The sequence below is a fragment of the Oncorhynchus nerka genome, linkage group LG7 (assembly GCF_034236695.1).
Source record: "Oncorhynchus nerka isolate Pitt River linkage group LG7, Oner_Uvic_2.0, whole genome shotgun sequence".
Classification (NCBI taxonomy): domain Eukaryota; kingdom Metazoa; phylum Chordata; class Actinopteri; order Salmoniformes; family Salmonidae; genus Oncorhynchus; species Oncorhynchus nerka.
The window spans coordinates 73092512-73116186 of record NC_088402.1 but is presented as its reverse complement, the minus strand read 5'-3'; the positions used below and the strand labels follow the sequence as shown (position 1 = coordinate 73116186).

Here is a 23675-nt window from a genome sequence, read left to right as displayed (position 1 = left end):
TGTTATTGCCACATTTCTTGAGTAGGGACAAAGCACAATAAAATGGCTTTAGCTTTTAACATGATTTTATTAAAAAAGGTACAATATGACAAGTTACTCAGTGTACATACAGAGAAGCTTGCATTTTATGACAAAGTGTAAAATGTAGACATTACATATCCTCTAAGAGGACGTTGGGGCATGTTGACATCAGTGTTGTAGTGGAGGGTAAACACCGTTTACACACTTGTGCATGAGCGTTCACCCACCTAACATGGGGAAATGCATTGAAAGTACAGGGAACGTTACTTCACACACTTTTATTTTTTACCACTGCATCACTGGTTGAGCTGGTAAGACCAGAGGGGGTCAGTGATCTCCCCCTCCTACATAATGGCAGATGGAGTCATAGTCCAGGGTGAAGACTTTCTCCTCATATCTGTCCAGCTGCACCATGGCTCTGCTTCGGTCTCTGTCCCTCTGGAGGATACGGCCCACCTGAAACACCACGTAATTGACAACGGACCCTTTAAAATATGTACTTAAACATTCCCAATTTTGTAGCCCTTCAATCCAATTAGTAATGAAAGCTATGAAACAGAAGTCCGCATGGATATTTTACAGGCAAAATGATTACGATGAGCCAGCCAACTCATCCACTCACCTGCCCTCTGTGTTCACCGAGTACAACCATGATGTCGTCCGAGTCACTCTTTGGCACAATGGTCTCTAGCATTGTCTGTTTAACATCTATGTTAAAAAGACAAGGGCATCAGAGTAAAAAAGAATAGATGAGTAGAGGGAATACCATTTAAAAGCATATGGGTTGGAGGGAGTAGAATGTAATTCAGCAGTAAACCAAAGACTCATGAACTCACCATCTAAGAATCTGCCTTCCTCAGTACGACACACACAGATGTTTGGCGTCAAGACATCCTCTATTCGCATCTACAAGAAACAAACATTGGATATTAATTAAACTGATTCTAATGATCAACAACAGAACTGTTGTGGGCTGTAAAGTGTCAATAGGCAATGATGTGTACTAGTGCCCCTTGTGTTAGTACCTTTGAATTGTAGTATCTTCCCCCTTTGAAAGCTTTATCTACAAAGCGAACTTTCAGGTCTCTCTGGAGCCAGGGGGATGAAGCTTTTCTAGGCTTTTCTCTGAGGAGAGAAGGAAAAGGTGATATGTGAAGATCAAGAAAATATTACATTACAAATCTGAAGCAATCTACCCATACCTTTTCGGGCAACCTGACCAAATTCACATAGAAATATGAGTTATAGATCTTTCATTAATAGAAAGCAAATCTAAGAAGCGGTAGATATGTTCTATTTCTATGCTTTCCAGGCATAAGTTTAGTTTTCACATACTTTCAGTTTTGTACACCAGTTTCAAACAGCTGAAAGTACAATATTTTTGGTTTAATGATAATACATTTCACATTGGTATAGCTGGTACAATGATTCTCTACACAATCTATTGCTTGTTTTATCAAACTGAAATTAGGAAAACTATTAGAATTTTAGCAACCAGGAAATGGCGATTTCTGCATATTGCACCTTTAACAAATTAAATGGGTTGAGTAAATAAAATATTTGTAGTTCTATGAACGAGTACTATATTCCAAAATAAACTAATCCAAGTCATATACGTTATCCTCTTGTATTTATTATAAATATTACACTTCCAACATCAAATATTTTCAGGATTCTCCACCTGTCCTGACTTGAATCCCGATGTTTCCTTTTTCTTTGGTCCTTCCCTCCATCTTTCTTCCTCTCATCTTCATTATTCCTTTCTTTCTCCTTCTCTTCCCGTCTCTGCCGTTCCTTCTCTTTCTCCTTTTCTTTGTGGGCCCTGCTTAGGCGACCTGTTTTGAAGAAAAGATGGTATTACAGGGGACTCCATTAAACAGTTGCATTATCAAGTAGTCTCATCTGCATCATCAATAATACTAGTGCTGATACACATTTACCTGTCCAGCAATAACAAATAAGCCACAGAAGAGCAGTAAAATTAGCCTGTGCATAAACACATCAGCACCAGTATTATTTGACTGGCATTCCTGATGTGCGAAACTCCCTCCACTTTTGGAACAGGTCTGTCTGATTACTGATAATAGAAGCAGTAACAGCATGGCTGTTTTTGGTTTAAATGGATATGGATAATAATATTGGAAATAATGGAAAGAAAATTTCCATGACTCCCTGTTTGCCCAATTTGTCCAGTATTTTACTGAGAACAGGTTCAATGTCATTTCATAGAGCTTTCACAAAACGAAAATGATGTCAGCAGACAGACTTACTGAGGTCTTTGCAGTTTTTGTCATATTCTGTGCGGTCAACCAGTTTCAGTGCATATTGACTGATTGTCACCGTCTTGCTACCAATTGCGAGCTTGACCATTACTCGTGCATTGTCCGGATCAACCCCTTCGATCTGGAACAAGAATGGTACGGTAATGGGAGGGGTGTGAGAAGGAGGGCGAGACAAAACAGTCAATCCCTGTGAAAATGCACAAGTAGAGGAGCAATAACATTTTTAGCAAAGTTAAGTGAATTGTCTTGCTCTTTTGAAATAAGTCATCAAACTAGAACAACAACTATGACACAGAATATTGCATACTAGACAGTGATATACCACAATGTCATGGTCTCAGGAGATTGCTGTTGCTTTGTGATTTCAGACACTCCAGACACAAAGTCAGATATCTCACCTTCCCGTAAAGGTCCTTGTGTGCTCCAGATTCAACCAGCACATGGCCTCCAGGCCCCAGGACGAGGGTCTCCTCCTTCCGCTCATCGCCTGGCTTGGGGGGCCTCCGGGGCCCACTGGGCTCCAGGTCTCTTATGGAAGAGCGATCAGCTCCCAGACCAAGACCCTTAGGCCTCAGCTGGTGCTCTATAGGCTTCACATCTCTACAGAAAGAAAAAGAAAAAATAATACTGATGCAATAAGCATGGACACTATTGACATAAATAAAGCAGACAGAGAAACCTAGTTCTAAAAAGGCATTAACAACTATTTATAATAACAAATAAATAAATACACACACACACAACCAGTCAAAAGTTTAGACAATTACTCATTCCAGGGTTTCTCTTTATTTTGACTATTTTCTACATTGTAGAATAATAGTGAAGACATCCAAACTATGAAATAACACAAATGGAATCATATAGTAACCAAAAAAGTGTTAAAAAAATCAAAATATATTGTACATTTGAGAATCTTCAAAGTAGCCACCCTTTGCCTTGATGACAGCATTGCACACTCTTGGCATTCTCTCAACCAGCTTAATGAGGTAGTCACCTGGAATGCATTTCAATTAACAGGTGTGCCTTGTTAAAAGTTAATTTGTGGAATTTCTTTCCTTCTTAATGCATTTGAGCCAAGGTAGAGGTGGTATACAGAAGATAGCCCTATTTGTTAAAAGACAAAGTCAATATTATGGCAAAAACAGCTCAAATTAGCACAGAGAAACGACAGTCCATCATTACTTTAAGACATGAAGGTCAATCCGGAAAATGTCAAGAACTTTGAAAGTTTCTTCAAGTGCAGTCGCAAAAATGATCAAGCGCTATGATGAAACTGGCTCTCATGAGGACCGCCACAGGAAACGAAGACCAAGAGTTACCTCCGCTGCAAAGGATAAGTTCATTAGAGTTAACTTCACCTCAGATTGCAGCCCAAATAAATACTTCACAGAGTTCAAGTAACAGACACATCTCTACATCAACTGTTCAGGGAGACTGCGTAAATCAGGCCTTCTTGGTAGAATTTCTGCAAAGAAACCACTACTAAAGGACACCAATAATAAGAAGAGACTTGCTTGGGCCAAGAATCACGAGCAATGGACATTAGACCGGTGGAAATCTGTCCTTTGGTTAGAGGAGTCAAAATGTTAGATTTTTGGATCCAACCGCTGTGTCTTTGTGAGACACAGTGTAGGTGAACGGATGATCTCTGCATGTGTGGTTCCCACCGTGAAGCCTGGAGGAGTTGGTTTGGGGGTGCTTTGCTGGTAACACTGTCTGTCTGAGATTTATTTATAGTTCAAGGCACACTCAACCAGCATGGCCACCACAGCATTCTGCAGTGATACGCCATCCCATCTGGTTTGCACTTAGTGGGACTATCATGTGTTTTTCAACAGAACAAACACAGAACACACCTCCAGGAAGGGTAAGGGCTATTTGATCAAGGAGGAGAGAGATGGTGCTGCATCAGATGACCTGGCCTCCACAATCACACAATCTCAACCCAATTCAGATGGTTTGGGATGAGTTGGACAGCAGAGTGAAGGAAAAGCTGCCAACAAGTGCTCAGCATATGTGGGAACTCATTCAAGACGGTTGGAAAATCATTCCAGGTGAAGCTGGTTGAGAGGATACTAAGAGTGTGCAAAGCTGTCATCAAGGCAAAGGGTGGCTACTTTGAAGAATCTCAAATATAAATTGTATTTGGATTTGTTTAACACTTTTTTGGTTACTACATGATTCCATTTGTGTTATTTCATAGTCGTGATGTCTTCACTATTATTCTACAATGTATAAAATGGTCAAAATAAAGAAAAACCCTGGAATGAGTAGGTGTCCAAACTTTTGACTGGTACTGTATATTTTTTTTTATTGTTAACACCACAGTAAGCATTTCCCTGATAGTCTACACCAGTTGTTTACGAAGCACGAGACAAATACTTGAAGACTGACCATGAGAGAGAATACTCACTGTTTGAAGGTCCGTCCAATTCCCTCTCCTGCCTTCCAGCCCATCCCCTTCAGCATGGCTAACCCGTACGCCTCCACAGGAACACTGTCATAGTCTGCCTCTGTGGACTGAACATACAGCAACTGATCAGAAACACATCAGTCTTGATTCAAGGTCGACCGATTATGATTTTTCAACGCCAATACTGATTATTGGAGGACCAAAAAAGCCGATACCGATTAATCGGCTGATTATTTATTTATTTGTAATAATGACAATTACAACAATACTGAATGAACACCTATTTTAACTTAATATAATACATCAATAAAATCAATTTAGCCTCAAGTAAGTAATGAAACATGTTCAATTTGGTTTAAATAATGCAAAAACAAAGAAGAAAGTAAAAGTGCAATATGTGCCATGTAAGAAAGCTAACTTTTCAGTTCCTTGCTCAGAACATGAGAACATATGAAAGCTGGCGGTTCCTTTTAACATGAGTCTTCAATATTCCCAGGTAAGAAGTTTTAGGTTATAGTTATTATAGGAATTATAGGACTATTTCCCTCTATACCATTTTGTATTTCATTAACCTTTGACCATTAGATGTTCTTATAGGCACTTTAGTATTGCCAGTGTAACAGTATAGCTTCCGTCCCTCTCCTCGCTCCTCCCTGGGCTCGAACCAGCAACACAACGACAACAGCCACCATCGAAGCAGCGTTACCCATGCAGAGCAAGGGGAACAACTACTAGAAGGCTCCGAGCGAGTGACGTTTGAAACGCTATTAGCGCGCGCTAACTAGCCAGCCATTTCACTTCGGTTACACCAGCCTCATCTCGGGAGTTGATAGGCTTGAAGTCATAAACAGCGCAATGCTTGACGCACAACGAAGAGCTGCTGGCAAAACGCAAAGAAAGTGCTGTTTGAATGAATGTTTACCGGCCTGCTTCTGCCTACCACCGCTCAGTCAGATACTTAGATACTTGTATACTCAGTCAGATTATATGCAACACAGGACACGCTAGATAATATCTAGTAATATAATCAACCATGTGTAGTTAACAAGTGATTATGATTGATTGTTTTTTATAAGATAAGTTTAATGCTAGCTAGCAGCTTACCTTGGCTTACTGCATTCGTGTAACAGGCAGTCTCCTTGTGGAGTGCAACGACAGAGGCATGTCGTTATTGCGTTGGACTAGTTAACTGTAATGTTGCAAGATTGGATTCCCCGAGCTGACAAGGTGAAAATCTGTCGTTTTGCCCCTGAACAAGGCAGTTAACCCACCGTTCCTAGGCCGTAATTGAAAATAAGACTGTTCTTAACTGACTTGCCTAGTTAAATAAATGTATAAAAAAAATATATATATATTTTTTTTTTTAAATATATAAAAATAAATAAAAACATCGGCACCCAAAAATACCGATTTCCGATTGTTATGAAAACTTGAAATCGGCCCCAATTAATCGGCCATTCAGATTAATCGGTCGACCTCTAGTCTTGATGCAGTCCCAGAGAGGGAGAACATTTTAAATCACTCTTTACACACCCACTGGTACAGTCTAAGGCTCTGTACATCTGATTGTCATTTGTGTCAGCCTGCCAGACAGTGCTTCCATAGACTGATCAATTTTGTGTACATCCGGACTCCATACACAATAAAAGTTGATGCCAATGTTGTTCTTATACAATCCTTTGGCTCAAGGCTCACAGACTCAGCCAGTCCAGGTTGACTGATGTCAACAACCACATCACAGCAGACCACAGCAGTGTAGAGAGATGCTGCTGCCATTAATGTGTGTACTCTCTGTCCCAGTGGCCATGCTCATCACTAGCTCCCTTGTGGGCACTGTCTGCTCTAGGAGAAGCTGGGATCACTCGAATGGGGGGAGAAGCATGAAAGTGACCCAGAGGTGGAATGAGCCAACACCTTCCGCATTTCTACAGTCAAGACAGATGTAAGACGACAGTGATGAGAGGGCGGTGGGAGGGGTGATGAGGAAGAGATGCACAAAGGAAGATGACTGTTGGTCTCTAGGGAGAGGGAGGGTGAGCAAGTGTCATCTCGTTCTTAAGACGCTGTCAGATCTGAAGTATGTAAATATCCTGCGGTCAGCACTTTCACACAGTCTATGGCTTCAGTCCCAGTTAAACTGGTCAGTCCACATCCCGCTGTCATCGTACACACTCTTGGTAATCCACCTCGCTCTTATTCACTCACACTTATCATAACTTTCCATCTCTGTTTATGAATCAACTTCTCTCACGAACTGAACCAACCAACTGTTGCCTTCCCTAATTTGATTTCAAACATAACATTCGCTGTGAAAACACATTGAAGTTACTTTACAGCCCAATGAGAAAAGACCCAAGACCCAGACAACAAGAATCAGGCAGTCACAGACAAGGTTTCTCTGACCTTTAACCCATACTTACAGACTCTGGTCGCAGGTCCACCTTGATGTGGTCTCCATCCTCAAACCCCTGTGGAGCCTGGTTCTGCATCAGCAGGGGGATGGTGAGGTTGGGGTCTGCCTGGTCCCCATTTTTCCACTGGTCAAGCTGCCTCTGGGATTCTGAAAGATAGATGTAATGTTGAAAGAGTGCTAACAGACTATATACCCTGTGGATTCACAACATTAGGATAATTTCTCAGAGGCTTTTCTCACTGAAGTAGTAACTGAAGCTGACAAACACAAACCTTCAATAATTTCTTTGACAGCCTGTGATTCCACTGAGTCCTGCTCCTGAGAGGGGGGTTGTGTTTTGGCTTTAACCCTTCCTCCATCACCTTGCCCCTGGACCAGGCCAGCTTTGTTTTCCTGCCTGCTGCACCAGCGGTTCCTTTGGATGAGTGGAATGATCAGCTCCTTCAGCTTCTCCACAGGCTTGGTACTATGACAGACAAAACAGACAGAGGTAGAAAGCATTTACTAACTAGACAACAATTAGCTATACAAGGGCTATGTCCCAATTATCTCTCCTTTCCCCCAGTGTGTGCCCTTGTTCACTTTCCTTCACTGATCCAGATTTGTGGGAAGTAGGGAACGAGTGTACAGACTTTATGAGAAAGGAGATATTATTAGGACGCATCCCCAGTCTCTCGTGGACAGGCGTCACATCGAGAAGCTGGCCGGCGCTCACATGGGAAAACTGGGCTATGAGATTACTAGCTAGTATGCAAGGCTAACAGCCAGCAGACCACACCAGGCAGGGGGGGGCAGTAGAGTAAAGAGCGGCTACTGAGGGGCCTTCATATTGGGAGGAATGACGGATGACGAGATGAGGCAGAAAGAAGGGCACTAGGTACAAACCTAAGTCCATGCAACACAAACCAAGTACTTTGTCCTGCTTTGCTCTCCAGAGCAGAGCGCCGCTGAAAGGAGTGATAGCTGGGGTGGGGTTGATTGCTAAGGTGGATCGACTGAAGTTGACGATCCCCGGTGTCTGTGCAACGCAGACCAGGTGGTCAGCAGACCACACCAGGCAGGGGGGGGCAGTAGAGTAAAGAGCGGCTACTGAGGGGCCTTCATATTGGGAGGAATGACGGATGACGAGATGAGGCAGAAAGAAGGGCACTAGGTACAAACCTAAGTCCATGCAACACAAACCAAGTACTTTGTCCTGCTTTGCTCTCCAGAGCAGAGCGCCGCTGAAAGGAGTGATAGCTGGGGTGGGGTTGATTGCTAAGGTGGATCGACTGAAGTTGACGATCCCCGGTGTCTGTGCAACGCAGACCAGGTGGTGAGCTGGCTGTAATGTTGCAAGATTGGATTCCCCGAGCTGACAAGGTGAAAATCTGTCGTTTTGCCCCTGAACAAGGCAGTTAACCCACCGTTCCTAGGCCGTAATTGAAAATAAGACTGTTCTTAACTGACTTGCCTAGTTAAATAAATGTATAAAATATATATATATATATATATATATATATTTTTTTTTAAATATATAAAAATAAATAAAAACATCGGAGACCGTGTCCTGAGTTGATTGTGTTCACTGGATAAAGTCATGCTAAGGTACTGTATATAAATGATCATGTGAGAACATTTGTTTCCAAACCCACTATGGTGTTTCAAGTTTATGGTCATGTTGCAGCAATATGTACAGTACCAGTCAAAAGTTACGACAAACCTACTCATTCTTTATTTGTACTATTTTCTAGATTGTATAATAATAGTGACGACATCAAAACTATGAAATAACGTACAAAAGTTTGGGTTGACATAGAAATGTCCTTGTTTTTGAAAGAAAAGCAAATGTTTGTTCCGTTAAAACATCAAATTGATCAGAAATACAGTGTAGACAATGTTAATGTTGTAAATGACTATTGTAGCTGGAAACAGCAGATTTTTATGGAATATCTACATTGCGCACAGGGGCCCAATATCAGCAACCATCACTCCTGTGTTCAAATGGCACGTTGTGTTAGCTAATCCAAGTTTATCATTTTAAAAGGTTAATTGATCATTAGAAAACCTGTTTGCAATTATGTTACCACAGCTGAAAACTGCCTTTCTGATTAAAGAAGCAATAAAACTGGCCTTCTTTAGACTAGTTGAGTTCCTGGAGCGTCAGCATTTGTGGGTTCGATTACAGGCTCAAAATGGCCAGAAACAAAGACCTTTCTTCTGAAACTCATCAGTCTATTTTTGTTCTGAGAAATTAAGGCTATTCCATGTGAGATATTGCCTAGAAACTGAAGATCTCATACAACATGGTGTACTCCTCCCTTCACAGAACAGCACAAACTGTCTCTAACCAGAATAGAAAGAGGAGCGGGAGGTCCTGGTGCACAACTGAGCAAGAGGACAGGTATATTAGTGTCTAGTTTGAGAAACAACTGGCAACATCATTAAAGAGTACCTGCAAAACACCAGTTTCAGCATCAACAGTGAAGAGGCGACTCCGGGATGCTGGCCGCTGGACTGGACAGCGGACCTCTGCCTAGAAGGCCAGCATACCGGAATCGCCTCTTCACTGTTGACATTGAGACTGGTGTTTTGCAGGCACTATTTAATGAGGCTGGCAGTTGGGACTCACAATCACGGCCAGGTGTGATAGAGCATGGATTCGAACCAGGGACTGAGATGCAGTGCCTTAGACCGCTGCGCCACACGGGAGCCCAAATGGGGGGATAGTGGTATATATTTAGGGTTAGACGGAGGTGCAACTTAACCACCCCCATTTCCCATTTTTGTGAACAAAATTTTCAATTCACATTCCGAACTGTCAAAGGCAGCAATACGCAACAAAGCGTCTAGTCTGCCGGAAAACCACACGGAGAAGATCGCACCAGGTTCAAACAAGTGTAGCTAATACATAGCTAACAAACTAATACATGAAGGGCCAGTAACATGTTTATTCAACACAGACTAGTAAAGTTATTAGCTAACTAGGCAACAATACGTACCTAATGGAACGGTATTTAGACACCAACGTTAGAAGAAAGCTAGATTTCTTACCTTAGCAATTCTTTCCCATCGACTCCTGTTAAATAATCTCGCTCATCTGCATCTATATCTTCATCCCGACTAGATTTAAATTTACTTAAAGTTTTGCTAAAACCAAAAGATACAACCCCTGCTTTTCTGTCTCCTTGCTGTTGAACACTAGATGTTGAAGTATCAACATTACTGCTGTATTGTTCATGTTGCGACGACGCCATGTTTGCAATGTACGAGAGGAGACAAGAAGAGAGCTTTGGGCAATATAGTTTTATATGCACCGACAGCGACTTGATGGATCCGTGAAGACACTACATTTCCCAAAATGCAATCGGCTAATGCCTTCGTTATAGGGAATATTATTATAGGCGGGTTTATTGCACATGCCAACAGTTTTTGTTGTTGGCTGTAGTCTATTTTTCCTTTCATATATGTTGTATTTTATATTAAAATAAACTTGAACGATTTTATGTCCAACCTGAGTTAATCCAATGAAAGTTCTGTGTATGGTCCGTTACTTCAACAACAGCGTACTGTGTACTCATGTCAAAGTAGCCTAATTCTGAAAGACGAGCGCATCAGACAAACGAAATAAAGTGTATAATACTGTACACCACTTTCCACCACTTTCTCTAGGGGCGGTTCTTTGCCCCCGTTTTCCTCCCCTCCATGCCCCACATCCCTTGGTGCTCATTTGCTTCATCGCGGTTTTTTTCTCAGCTTTTTGTGACTGAGAACATTATGCCAAACATAGCATGCAATTTTGACTTGCCTCGAGCCATGGGTATCGCCCTCTGTCATCTGCAATTCCGTAACACCTCTGTCCAGATATAACCAATTTCGTCGCAGTGTCTTTTCTTTGCATTAATGGTCTCAACTACAGTGTAAAAATCGTTTGAAAGTCTATAACCACACTGATATATCAAAATAAGATCAAAAGCTAAGGAATATGCCTAAAAGAAAGCAGTATATTATGAAGGTGAGCGTCAGTGCCTGGACCGGATTCGTGTGTTAGTTTATCGATGTTGTATCCCTTAACAAATAAGTAATATCTCACTGTACACCTACGTCAATTCAACGTCTATTTCACGTTGGTTCAATGTAAATTTCATAGGAATTACGTGGAACCAACATTGATTCAACCAGTGTGTGCCCAATGGGATAGCCCCATAATAAATTAAAACACCTATGCCATGTATCCATTATCATAATTAACAACAGCCCGGTGTATAGCCTACCAGCTCAGGCTCTTAATTTAGAGTAAACCTGTCAGATGTTTTACCTGCCAGTTTTTTTTTCGTCTGTCAGATCATCGCGGGTCTCGTGCTCAGCTGTAGAGCATCCTCGTTGTTCATGACACACAAGTCTCCACTACAGTGTCCAAATACTCTGTCTGGCGTGCACATTGGGTCTGAGTGTCTGCAGAAACTGTCGATAACAGCTGTCAATAAACGCGCGTTAGTCCGATTTCAAATAGCTTGTATTGAATTAATTTAGAATAGAAAACTATTTGGCATTTATTTTGTAATATTCAATTCAGTGACCGTTGGGGTCAAGTGTCGTTTTGGTCGGGTCAATGTATATAGACGCGTTTAAACGGCTCCTCTTTGAACGGCTAAATTGCTTGAAAAGGATGTGTGTATGTCAGCGCCAAGGCAGGTCAGTATTTTTACCTAAATATTACGTATTGTGAGAGTGTGGGCTCGTGAGACAGAATAAGGGAGGGGAGATCTTATTGATAAAGGTATCAGTTGACTGGTCAAAGTTGACCCGTAGGCTGTAGCATTTCATTTTGTTTAGGTACTTTAATGTTTTGTTATTACAGTGTAGTCAGAATGTGATTTTTTTCTCACCATAAAGTACTTATTAGGCATAGCCTAATTATTTTCTAAGAAGTAAGTGTTATTTGTGTTTCTATAATTAAGACAGTCTCTTCATGCTAAGAAATATAATTTCATTTTATTGTTGGATTCTGTGTTATACCCAAACAAAAATCTAAAAGGTAATAATGACAAAAGTGTATTATAAGTTTGTCTACTGTAACAGTAGAGCATATGTTCAATGAGTGTTTACATAGATACAGCTTTGACATATTTCATGCCTACAACATCTATTGTGCTTGACAAACAGCTTGTATGTTGTTGAGGAAATGATGTGTGCAGATGTCCTTTATTATCTGTAAAAAAGCCTTTGTGTTATTGTGTGTGCTTCACTGTCAATTGGTGTGTAGGGTGTGTCCCTTCTTGTGAGAGTCTGACTTCACACTGAGCATTGCTCTGGGTTCTAGGAGCAGTCAAGGTTATAGTGGTATTATGAATCATTAATTGAGTCCAAGAGAACCAGAGACATGTGGCGCTATCCCAGACACTTGTGCTTTGAGAACACTGTCCCCTGCACCTTGACAAACACTGTATCCCAGAAAGACCTGATCTTTCCCTCATCTTCTCAAACCCCCAAGTTTACCCATTTTTTTTTTTTTTTTTTTTTTTTTACATTTGAATCATTTAGCAGACACTCTTATCCAGAGAAACCTACAGTAGTGAGTGCATACGTTTTCATTTGTACTGGTCCCCCGTGGGAATCAAACCCACAACCCTAGCATTGCAAGTGCCATGCTCTACCATCTCTACCATCTGAGCCATACAGGACCACAGGTTTTGAGTGTTGACTTTTCAGGATCTTGTTGGTGGAATCAATCAATCAAATGTATTTATAAAGCCCTTTTTACATTATCCAATGTCACAAAGTTCTGTACAGAAACCTAGACCAAAACCCCAAACAGCAAGCAATGCAGATGCTGAAGGTCGGTGGCTAGGAAAAACTCCCTAGAAAGGCTGGAACCTAGGAAGAAACCTAGAGAGGAACCAGGCTCTGAGGGGTGGCCAGTTCTCTTCTAGCGGTGCCGGGTGGAGATTATAACAGAACATGGCCAAGATGTTCAAACATTCATAGATGACCAGCAGGGTCAGATAATAATAAGCACAGTGGTGGTGGAGGGTGCAACAGGTCAGCCCCTCAGGAGTAAATGTCAGTTGGCTTTTCATAGCCGGTCATTCAGTGTTAGAGACAGCAGGTGCAGTAGAGAGAGTCCAAAACAGCAGGTCTGGGACAGGTAGCACGTCCAGTGAACAGATCAGGGTTCCATAGCCGCAGGCAGAACAGTTAAAACTGGAGCAGCAGCATGACCAGGTGGACTGGGGACAGCAAGGAGTCATCAGGCCAGGAAGTCCTGAGGCATGGTCTTAGAGCTCAGGTCCCCTGATAGAAGACAGAATAGAGAAAGAGAGAGATAGAGAGAAAGAAGGAGAAAGAGAGAAAAAAATAGAGAGAGAATTATAGGGAGCATACATAAATTCACACAGGACACCGGATAAGACAGGAGAAATACTCCAGATATAACAGACTGACCCTAGCCCCCCGACACATAAACTATTGCAGCATAAATACTGGAGGCTGAGACAGGAGTGGTCAGGAGACACTGTGGCCCTGTTCAGCGATACCCCCAGACAGGGCCAACAGGCAGGATATAACTCCACCCACTTTGCCAAAGCACAGCCCCACACCACAAGAGGGATATCTTCAGCCACCAACCTACTACCCTGAGACAAGGCGAAGTATAGCCCACGAAGATCTCCCCCACAGCACGAACCCGAGGGGGGCGCCAACCCGGACAGGAAGATCACGTCAGTGACTTAACCCACTCAAGTGACGCACCCCTCCTAGGAACGGCATGGAAGAGCACCAGTAAGCCAGTCATTCAGCCCCCGTAATAGGGTTAGAGGCAGAGAATCCCTCTGGAGAGAGGGGAACCGGCCAGGCAGAGACAGCAAGGGTGGTTCGTCGCTCCAGTGCCTTTCCGTTCACCTTCACACCCCAGGACCAGACTACACTCAATCATAGGACCTACTGAAGAGATGAGTCTTCAGTAAAGACTTAAAGGTGAGACAGAGTTTGCGTCTCTCACATGGATAGGCAGACCATTCCATAAAAATTGAGCTCTATAGGAGAAAGCCCTGCCTCCAGCTGTTTGCATAGAAATTATAGGGACAATTAGGAGGCCTGCGTCTTGTGACCGTAGCGTACGTATAGGTATGTACTGCAGGACCTTATCTCCTTCTGTTTTTCCCCCATTTTCTATCCATTCTTTCACACAGTCTTAACCAGCTGTCATTAACCTGAAATATCTTTGGCTTTTTGCCAGCCGTTTTCATTTATCCACTAACATTTATCCATTAACTAGCTAATAACGGAAAAGCAGATTAAGTGGGAAGTGACATGCTCTTGTGTAGTATTAGTGTATGTCACCAGGAAGTTGTTGATTCTGTAATGATGTGCATGTTGTGCCCTTTACACTCATGCATTTTCATGACAGGGGTTTAAGGTGTGGTTAAGGAGGAGGAGGCTACAGAGGGAAGATGTGCATCAGTTTACCCTTGACAGGGCAGGGCTACACAGACACTCCCCCAATCTGTGGACCGAACCTCTGCTTTCTGTTACTGCATTTGAATTCTGTAGCTGTAGCACTCAATGTCTATTGTCTCAAGTATAGCACGTCTGGCCGTACAATGTGATAGACATACAGTATACTTTGATTATATAAATGTTTGCTAAGTGTGCAGATGTCAAAAAAATTCTACTCAAATTGGCGGACAAATTAATTTAATGACATATCAGCTTGTGAAATAACAATTGCACAGCAATAATTTTGGAAATGTCAATAAGGCCCTGAAAAGGCCCTGGTGGTGGTATCCTTGTGATCAGGTGATGCAGGGAGAGATGCGGTAGGAGTGGAGGAAGGGTCACCTTCACCCATCCCTACTGAATCAGCACAATCCCACACACCCACACACTAGAGACTCATATATATATATATATATATATATATATATATACACACTCTCTCTCTCTCTCTCTCTCTCACGCACACATACACACTCACCAACTACCGATCGGTTTCGCCTTAAGTTACCGTACTGTGACCTTGCAAAACACAGAACCACACCTCTCCTCCTCCTCTTTATCAGTTCATTGCTTCATCAGAAAAACAGCCAGTCCTTCCTTTATTTCCTGGTCTTCTCTCTTTAAAAAAAAACTTTCATTTCTCCTTTTATCACATTTTCTTTCATTCTCTCTCTCCATCTAAAAGTGAGCTATCTGCCTGGTGATGAGAGCTCATCGTTGACCTCACTGAGGAGTGATATGCTTCCCGGCAGACTTTTAAGGAATCTGTTGTTGCATTCTTCTTCCTATGAGTACTGGACGGCTAAATAACGCTGCTCACTTGCCCCATGCCATACTGTGTTCATTTGAGGTTCAACTGAACGTTCCCTACTTCACTCCTTAGGGAGCCCCCTTTACTGAGACTGCCATCTATAGACAGACAGGTGTTGTATGTTTTCATTTTGCGTCTATCCTCAGATCTCTCCCATTCTGTACTCTGTGTTAGTCCCTAAGCACCATTGTGAGAGGAGTACAAAAGGACGCCATGAATATACGAGAGGCACACACTACTCTAAATTCATGGATGAGAAGAGAACATCTCTGATTGAGGATATTGAATGGAATATCTATCAGTTACAAACAAATTCATCTTACATTGGGGTTGGGTGTGTGCCTGTGTGTGCGGTTGTGTGTGCGGTTGTGTGTGCATGCTAGCGTGCGTTTGAGACAGAGGGAGTTATTTTATGTTTTTCATCCCACAGGCATTTAATCTTTTATTTTTAAATCTGCCACTGCTGTCTGTTTTGTGTTGAACACTCCTGTGCCCTAGATTTAATAGTGAGTGAGCACCCCATGTTGTTGCACAGCTAGTTTAAGTAAATATTTCGCAGGTGGGGTCCAAAGAAAGATGCTGATCCAGATGAACATTGAACCCTAGGAGAAAGCCTAATTTGCATTTCCTGTCTGTTAAAGAGAGTATGGTCTTCCTGTATCCATTTTATTAGTTACAATGCATTTAAGGTCTTTGGTTATGGTTGGCTGACCTCCAACACAGACAAGCCACAGGAGGATGGTGTAAGATTAGGAGCAGAGGACTACAGGTTAGAATGAATGAAGGAAAGGGCTTAGTGCAGTAGTAGGGGTAGATGTTGTGACTGCAGCTTAAATACTTGTACAGTGATACTTAAATAGTTTTAATGCTTATAAATGTGTGTAAATAGTTAAAAATGGAATCTCCTACCACCAGCACTTGAAAAAGTGTTTTGTCTTAGTTTCTCTTCTTTACAAGGTCTGATGTAGCTATACATCTCTTTGACATGGGTGAAGGATGACCGATAGATTGACATTAGAAGCACTGAGATACTCATCAAACCTGACAGTCTCTTCACCATGAAGACATTGTAATATTGCTACAGAGGTGATACTGGGTGAGATACCGGATGAGATACCGAGTGAGATACCGGATGAGATACCGAGTGAGATACCGGATGAGATACCGAGTGAAATACCGGATGAGATACCGAGTGAGATACTGGGTGAGATACCTGGTGAGTTACTGGGTGAGATACCGAGTGAGATACCGAGTGAGATACCAGGTGAGATACGTGGTGAGTTACTGGGTGAGATACCTGGTGAGTTACTGGGTGAGATACAGAGTGAGATACCGGGTGAGATACCTGGTGAGTTACTGGGTGAGATACCTGGTGAGTTACTGGGTGAGATATAGAGTGAGATACCGAGTGAGATACCGAGTGAGATACCGGATGAGATACCGAGTGAAATACCGGATGAGATACCGAGTGAGATACTGGGTGAGATACCGGGTGAGTTACTGGGTGAGATACCTGGTGAGTTACTGGGTGAGATACCGAGTGAGATACCGAGTGAGATACTGGGTGAGATACCGGGTGAGTTACTGGGTGAGATACCGGATGAGATACCGAGTGAGATACCGGATGAGATACCGAGTGAAATACCGGATGAGATACCGAGTGAGATACCGGATGAGATACCGAGTGAGATACCGGATGAGATACCGAGTGAAATACCGGATGAGATACCGAGTGAAATACCGGATGAGATACCGAGTGAGATACTGGGTGAGATACCGGGTGAGTTACTGGGTGAGATACCTGGTGAGTTACTGGGTGAGATACCGAGTGAGATACCGAGTGAGATACCAGGTGAGATACGTGGTGAGTTACTGGGTGAGATACCTGGTGAGTTACTGGGTGAGATATAGAGTGAGATACCGAGTGAGAGACCGAGTGAGATACCGGGTGAGATACCTGGTGAGATACATGGTGAGATACCGGGTGAGATACCGGGTGAGATACCTGGTGAGATACCTGGTGAGTTACTGGGTGAGATACAGAATGAGATACTGGGTGAGATACCTGGTGAATTCCTGGGTGAGATACCTGGTGAGTTACTGGGTGAGATACAGAGTGAGATACTGGGTGAGATACAGAGTGAGATACCGAGTGAGATGCCGGGTGAGTTACTGGGTGAGATACCTGGTGAGTTACTGGGTGAGATACCTGGTGTGTTACTGGGTGAGATACCTGGTGAGTTACTGGGTGAGATACAGAGTGAGATACCGAGTGAGATAACGGGTGAGATACCGGGTGAGATACCGGGTGAGATACTGGGTGAGATACAGAGTGAGATACCGGGTGAGATACAGAGTGAGATACTGGGTGAGATACCTGGTGAGATACAGAGTGAGATACTGGGTGAGATACAGAGTGAGATACCGGGTGAGATACCGGGTGAGATACTTGGTGAGATACCGGGTGAGATACAGAGTGAGATACTGGGTGAGATACTGGGTGAGATACCAGGTAAGATAGCAGGAAGCACGAGGCTACTGTATCAGTACTGAGATTGGTTATCAACACAGGCAATTGAGATAGCCTATTGCCTATGAGTTGTGTCTGGACCAATGGCTTTATAATGTTCACTTAGTGTACAAAACATTAGGAACATCTTCCTAAATTTGAGTTGCAAACCCTTTTGCCCTCAGAACAGACTCAATTCGTCGGGGCATGGATTCTACAAAGTGTCTGAAGTGTTCCACGGGGATGCTGGCCCATGTTGACTCCAATACTTCCCATAGTTGTGTCAAGTTGGCTGGTAGTAGATCTCAACTCCAAATATCTTGTTTCATCTCATCCCACAGATGCTCAATTGGATTGAGAGCTGGTGACTGGGTAGGCCACTACGGTAAGCTGAATTCACCGTCATGTTCGTGGAACCAGCGATTTCACCGATTTCGAACACTGTCCTGCCATTGGCTGGATATCTTTTGGTTGGTAGATCATTCTTGATACACAGGAAACTGTTGAGTGTAAAAAACCCAGCAGCATTGCAGTTTTTGACACACTCAAACCAGTGGGCCTGGCATCTGGCATCTACCAACATACCCCATTCAAAGGCACTTAAACAATTTGTCTTCCTCATTCACCCTCTGAGTGGCACACATACATAATCCATGTCTCAAGGCTTAAAAATCCTTCTTTAATCTGTCTCCTCCTCTTCATCTACACTGATTGAAGTGGATTTAACAGGTTACATCAATAAGGGTTCATAGCTTTCAAGTGGACCTGTTCAGTCTGTCATTGAAAGAGCAAATGTTCCTAATGTTTTGTACACTCAGTGTATATAGCATGTGATGATCCAACTGATATGTGTCTAAATGCTCTCTCCCCCTCGTTTTCCCCAGTCCTGTCTTGATAAATCTGCAAAGCAACACAGTTTTTCTATTTTCCAATGCCCTGCATGAGCTGCTTAACTGTGGTATTCAATTAGCCACTGTCTTAATTGAAGTGATTTGCTTACACCATTTTCTTGAAGGTCTTTGAAAATGTTATGGCCTCCAATCAAACACACTGTCTCATATCCGTTGTTCTTTCTTTTAACTTGACATTGAATTATTGAACTGAACTCAAGGCCTCAACTGAAACGGTGTTCTCTTTAGTTGGGAACTTGTGTTGTAGATAAGTCTAACCTGAACTGAAAGAAGCGCCAGGATAATGCTTGGTTCTTAGGGTCTTCCCAGTATGCAGTTTCTCTCTGTTTTAGGTACTGTTTGGTGGCATTTGTAGTACAACAAAAGGGTCTGGTGGGTGATATGTGAGCTTATGTGTGTGATATGTGAGTGTTTGAGTGGTTTTGGTTTGATATCAGTATTCAGTGCAAGAAAACAAGCACGTTGTATGTTCCTCACGATTAAAAAGCACATACTGTGCATTTAGAAGGTATTCAGACCCTTTGACTTTTTCCACATTTTGTTACGTTACAGCCTTATTCTAAAATTGATTAAATAATTTCTCCCCTCATCAATCTACACACAATACCCCATAACGATAAAGCAAAAACATATTTTTTTTTATATATATTTTTTTTAGCAAATGTATTACCAAATTTAAAAAACAAAATATCTTATTTACTTAAGTATTCAGACCCTTTGCTATGAGACTTGAAATTGAGTTCAGGTGGATCCTGTTTCCATTGATCATCCTTGAGATGTTTCTACATCCAACTTGATTGGAGTCCACCTGTGGTAAATTCTATTTATTGGACATGATGTGGAAAGGCACACACCTGTCTATCTAGGTCCCACAGTTGACAGTGCATGTCAGAGCAAAAACCAAGCAATGAGGTAAAAGGAAGTTGAGCTCCGAGACAGGATTTTGTCGAGGCACAGATTTGGGGAAGCATACCAAAAGAATTCTGCAGCATTGAAGGTCCAGGAGAACGCAGTGGCCTCCATAATTCTTAAATGAAAGAAGTTTAGAACCACCAAGACTCTTCCTAGAGCTGGCCGCCCGGCCAAACTGAGCAATCGGGGGAGAAGGGCCTTGGTCAGGGAGGTGACCAAGGACCCAATGGTCACTCTGACAGAGCTCCAGAGTTCCTCTGTGGAGAAGGGAGAACCTTCCAGAAGGACAACTATCTCAGCAGCACTCCAACAATCAAGCCTTAATGGTGGAGTGGCCAGATGGAAGCCACTCCTCAGTAAAAGGCACATGACAGCCCGCTTGGAGTTTGCCAACAGGCACCCAAAGGACTCTCGGACCATGAGAAACAAGATTCTCTGGTCTGATGAAACCAAGATTGAACTCTTTCGCCTGTGTGCCAAGTGTCTCGTATGGAGGAAACCTGGCACCAACCCTACGGTGAAGCATGGTGGTGGCAGCATCATGCTGTGGGAATGTTTTTCAGCGGCAGGGACTGGAAGACTAGTCAGGATCAAGGGAAAGATGAACGGAGCAAAGTACAGAGAGGGATCCTTGATGAAAACCTGCTCTAGGGCACTTAGGACCTCAGACTGGGGAGAAGGTTCACCTTCCAACAGGACAATGACCCTAAGCACACAGTCGAGACAACGCAGCAGTGCCTTCAGGACAAGTCTCTGAATGTCCTTGAGTGGCCCAGTCAGAGCACGGACTTGAACCCGATCGGATCTCTGGAGAGACCTGAAAATAGCTGTGCAGCAACGCTCCCCATCCAACCTGACAGAGCTTGAGAAAACAGGTGTGCCAAGGTTGTAGCATCATACCCAAGAAGATGCTTCAGCAAAGTACTGAGTAAAGGGTCTGAATAATTATGAAATGTGATATTTCAGTGTTTGCTTTTGTATACATTTGCAAAAATGTATAAAAACCTGTTTTTGCTTTGTCATTATGGGATATTGTGTGTATATTGAATGGAAACAGGATGCACCTGAGCTCAATTTCGAATTTCTTAGCAAAGGGTCTGAATACTTATGTAAATAAGGTATTTCCGTTTTTTTTCTGTTTCTTTAATAAATGTGCAAAATGTCTAAACCTGTTTTCGCTTTGTCATTATGGGATATTGTGTGTAGATTGCTGAGGATTCGTGTTTATTTAATCCATTATAGAATAAGGCTGTAACATAACAAAACGCACTGTACTTAAAATGGATTAAAAAAAGAAAAGCCTTTGCTGTTTATGCTTTTCACAGTTTTCCTTCTAAATGTGGCCTGAAACAGTAGTTATTCATACTTTCTCAATAAAAGAATAACGATCGTATAGGAATGAAGATTGACCTCCAAGAATAGCTTCCTCAGAGAGATGAATACATTGAGGTCTTTGTCAGGCGGGACTGGTATGAAATTACCTCAGAAAGACAGTAAGGCAAAGCAGAGAGCCTAAACAGATCACTGGAAGGAGGAAACCTGTGAAATAGGATATGTATTGGTCAGCTCTTCCTTCTGCTAATGGTCAGCATTTTCAATACTGGGTGCTTTTTATAGGACTAGATATCCTTGAATCTGTATAGTGTGTTCTCCTCTGTCAAGCCGTTTAATTGCAGTCAGAAGTATTGCTGTTTTTATTTGTGATAAGAGCCTTCCCCGTGGGCACAGACGTCATTTCAACATATAGTTTTGATTTGGTTAAATTGTCAACTATGGGAAAGGGGGATACCTAATCAGTTGTACAACTGAATGCATTCAACTGAAATGTGTCTTCTGCATTTAACCCAACTCCTCTGAATCAGAGAGGTGCGGGGGGCTGCCTTAATTGACATCCACATCATTGGTGACTGGGGAGAAGTTGTTTTTGGGGGTTAAATGCCTTGCTCAGGGGCAGAACGACAGATTTTTATCTTGTTGGCTACTGGCCCAATGCTCCTACCCACCAGGCTACCTGCCGCCCCAACTAACGTGAATTCAACGTGAAATCAACTGAAAAGGTCACATTTTCATCGGATTTAGGTTAAAAGTTGGGTGAAAAAAATACAACATTCCCTTACGTTGATGACTTTTTGCAAATCCAATCAGTTTTCCACGTTGATTCAACTTCATCACATTTCATTTTTGGTTGTTGAAATGTAGTGGAAACAACGTTGATTCAACCAGTTTTTGCCCATTGTATTTGTATTCTTTAAGGATCCCCATTAGCTGCTATCAATGTGTACACTAGTGGTGCATGGCTAAACTGAACTCAATGGTAAACTTTGTGAACATTTGCCTCCGAGGTAGTATATACCCTGAAAATATATAGATATGGAGCCACCCTAGATTTGGCCCGTGGTGGGTGTGGCAGCCACTATAGTTAAAAAATGACTTTAATATTTAAATGCATATTTAGTTTAGAGTCAATGTATCTATACTAACTGGAGAGTAGCATCTTTCAGATGCAATTGGAAGTGAGTTGGTAGCCCATAGCGTTCCAAAGTTTGATCTAAAAGTCTAATGGCACTGGTACCAACAGTGCTTTCAGAAAGTATACAGACCCCTTGACTTTTTCTACATGTTGTTAAGTTACAGCCTTATTCTAAAATGTATTCAATAAATACAAATCATCAACAATCTACACACAATGCCCTGAAAATGTTTTTTTTTGTGCAAATTTATTACAAATCAAAAACAGAAATACATTATTTACATAATGTAAGTATTCAGACCCTTTGCTATGAGACTCGAAATTGAGCTCAGGTGCATCCTGTTTCCAATGATCATCCTTGAGATGTTTCTACAACTTGATTGGAGTCCACCTGGGGTAATTTCAATTGATTGGACACACACTTCTCTATATAAGGTCCCACAGTGTACAGTGCATGTCAGAGCAAAAACCAAGCCATGGTCAGGGAGGTGACCAAGAACCCGATGGTCACTCTGACAGAGCTCTAGAGTTCCTCTGTGAAGATGGGAGAACCTTCCAGAAGGACAACCATCTCTGCAGCACTTCACCAATCAGGCCTTTATGGTAGAGTGGCCAGACGGAAGCCTCTCTTCAGTAAAAGGCACATGACAGCCCGCTTGGAGTTTGCCAACAGGCACCTAAAGACTCTCGGACCATGAGAAATAAGATTCTCTGCTCTGATGAAACCAAGATTGAACTCTTTGGCCTGAATGCCAAGTGTCACATCTGGAGGAAACCTGGCACCATCCCTACTGTGAAGCATAGGGTTAGAGATCCTTAATGAAAACCTGCTCCAGAGCACTCAGGACCTCAGACTGGGTCAAAAGTTTACCTTCCAACAGGACAACGGCTTCGTGACAAGTCTCTGAATGTCCTTGAGTGGCCCAGCCAGTGCCCGGACTTGAACCTGATCGAAACATCTCTGGAGAAACCTGAAAATAGCTGTGCAGCAATACTTGCCATCCAACCTGACAGAACTTGAGAGGATCTGGGGAGAAGAACGGGAGAAACTCCCCAAATACAGGTGTGTCAAGCTTGTAGCGTCATACCCAAGAAGACTCAAGGCTGTAATCACTGCCAAAGGTGCTTCAACACTGTACTGAGTAAAGGGTCAGAATGCTTAAGTAAATGTGATATTTCTGTTTATATATTTTTTTAAATTAGCAACAATTTTTAAAAAACTTTTTTTATTTGTCATTATGGAGTATTGTGCGTAGATTGATGAGGAAAAAAAACGATTTATACATTTTAGAATAAGGCTGTAACCTAACAAAATGTGGAAAATGTCAAGGGGTCTGAATACTTTCCGAAGGCACTGTATATCGCCCATATCGTTAACGGTATGTCAGATTAGCTCAATTGCCAATTTATCAGTCTCTGAGTATCACAGAAACACACCACTTTTAATGAATACCAGA

General features: G+C 42.4%; 1 protein-coding gene and 1 pseudogene across 1 annotated transcript; one reads left to right on the top strand and one right to left on the bottom strand.

Moving 5' to 3' along the window:
* Positions 1–47: 47 nt before the first annotated feature.
* On the bottom strand, positions 48–10396 carry LOC115132337 (G-patch domain and KOW motifs-containing protein). The gene is made up of 11 exons (XM_029664903.1): positions 10163–10396; positions 7402–7595; positions 7137–7276; positions 4717–4823; positions 2702–2903; positions 2292–2424; positions 1703–1856; positions 1047–1146; positions 858–927; positions 644–729; positions 48–477 (listed from the first exon to the last, which is right to left on the bottom strand). Exons 1-11 carry the CDS (start codon positions 10363–10365, stop codon positions 349–351), a joined length of 1518 nt encoding a protein of 505 aa, XP_029520763.1. The 5' UTR covers positions 10366–10396; the 3' UTR covers positions 48–348.
* Positions 10397–11720: 1324 nt separating this feature from the next.
* The window catches only part of LOC115132833 (membrane-associated guanylate kinase, WW and PDZ domain-containing protein 3-like), an 86374-nt pseudogene continuing 74419 nt past the window's right edge, over positions 11721–23675 (top strand).

What these genes read in the sequence shown, in the direction of transcription:
- LOC115132337 (XM_029664903.1), bottom strand. Translation starts at nt 10,365, where the DNA reads ATGGCGTCGTCGCAACATGAACAATACAGCAGTAATGTTGATACTTCA. An exon ending in GATGGGAAAGAATTGCTAAG is followed by an intron (nt 7,596 to 10,162) that starts GTAAGAAATCTA and finishes TGTCTGTCATAG; the next exon opens with TACCAAGCCTGTGGAGAAGC. An exon ending in CAAAAACTGCAAAGACCTCA is followed by an intron (nt 1,857 to 2,291) that starts GTAAGTCTGTCT and finishes TCTTCAAAACAG; the next exon opens with GTCGCCTAAGCAGGGCCCAC.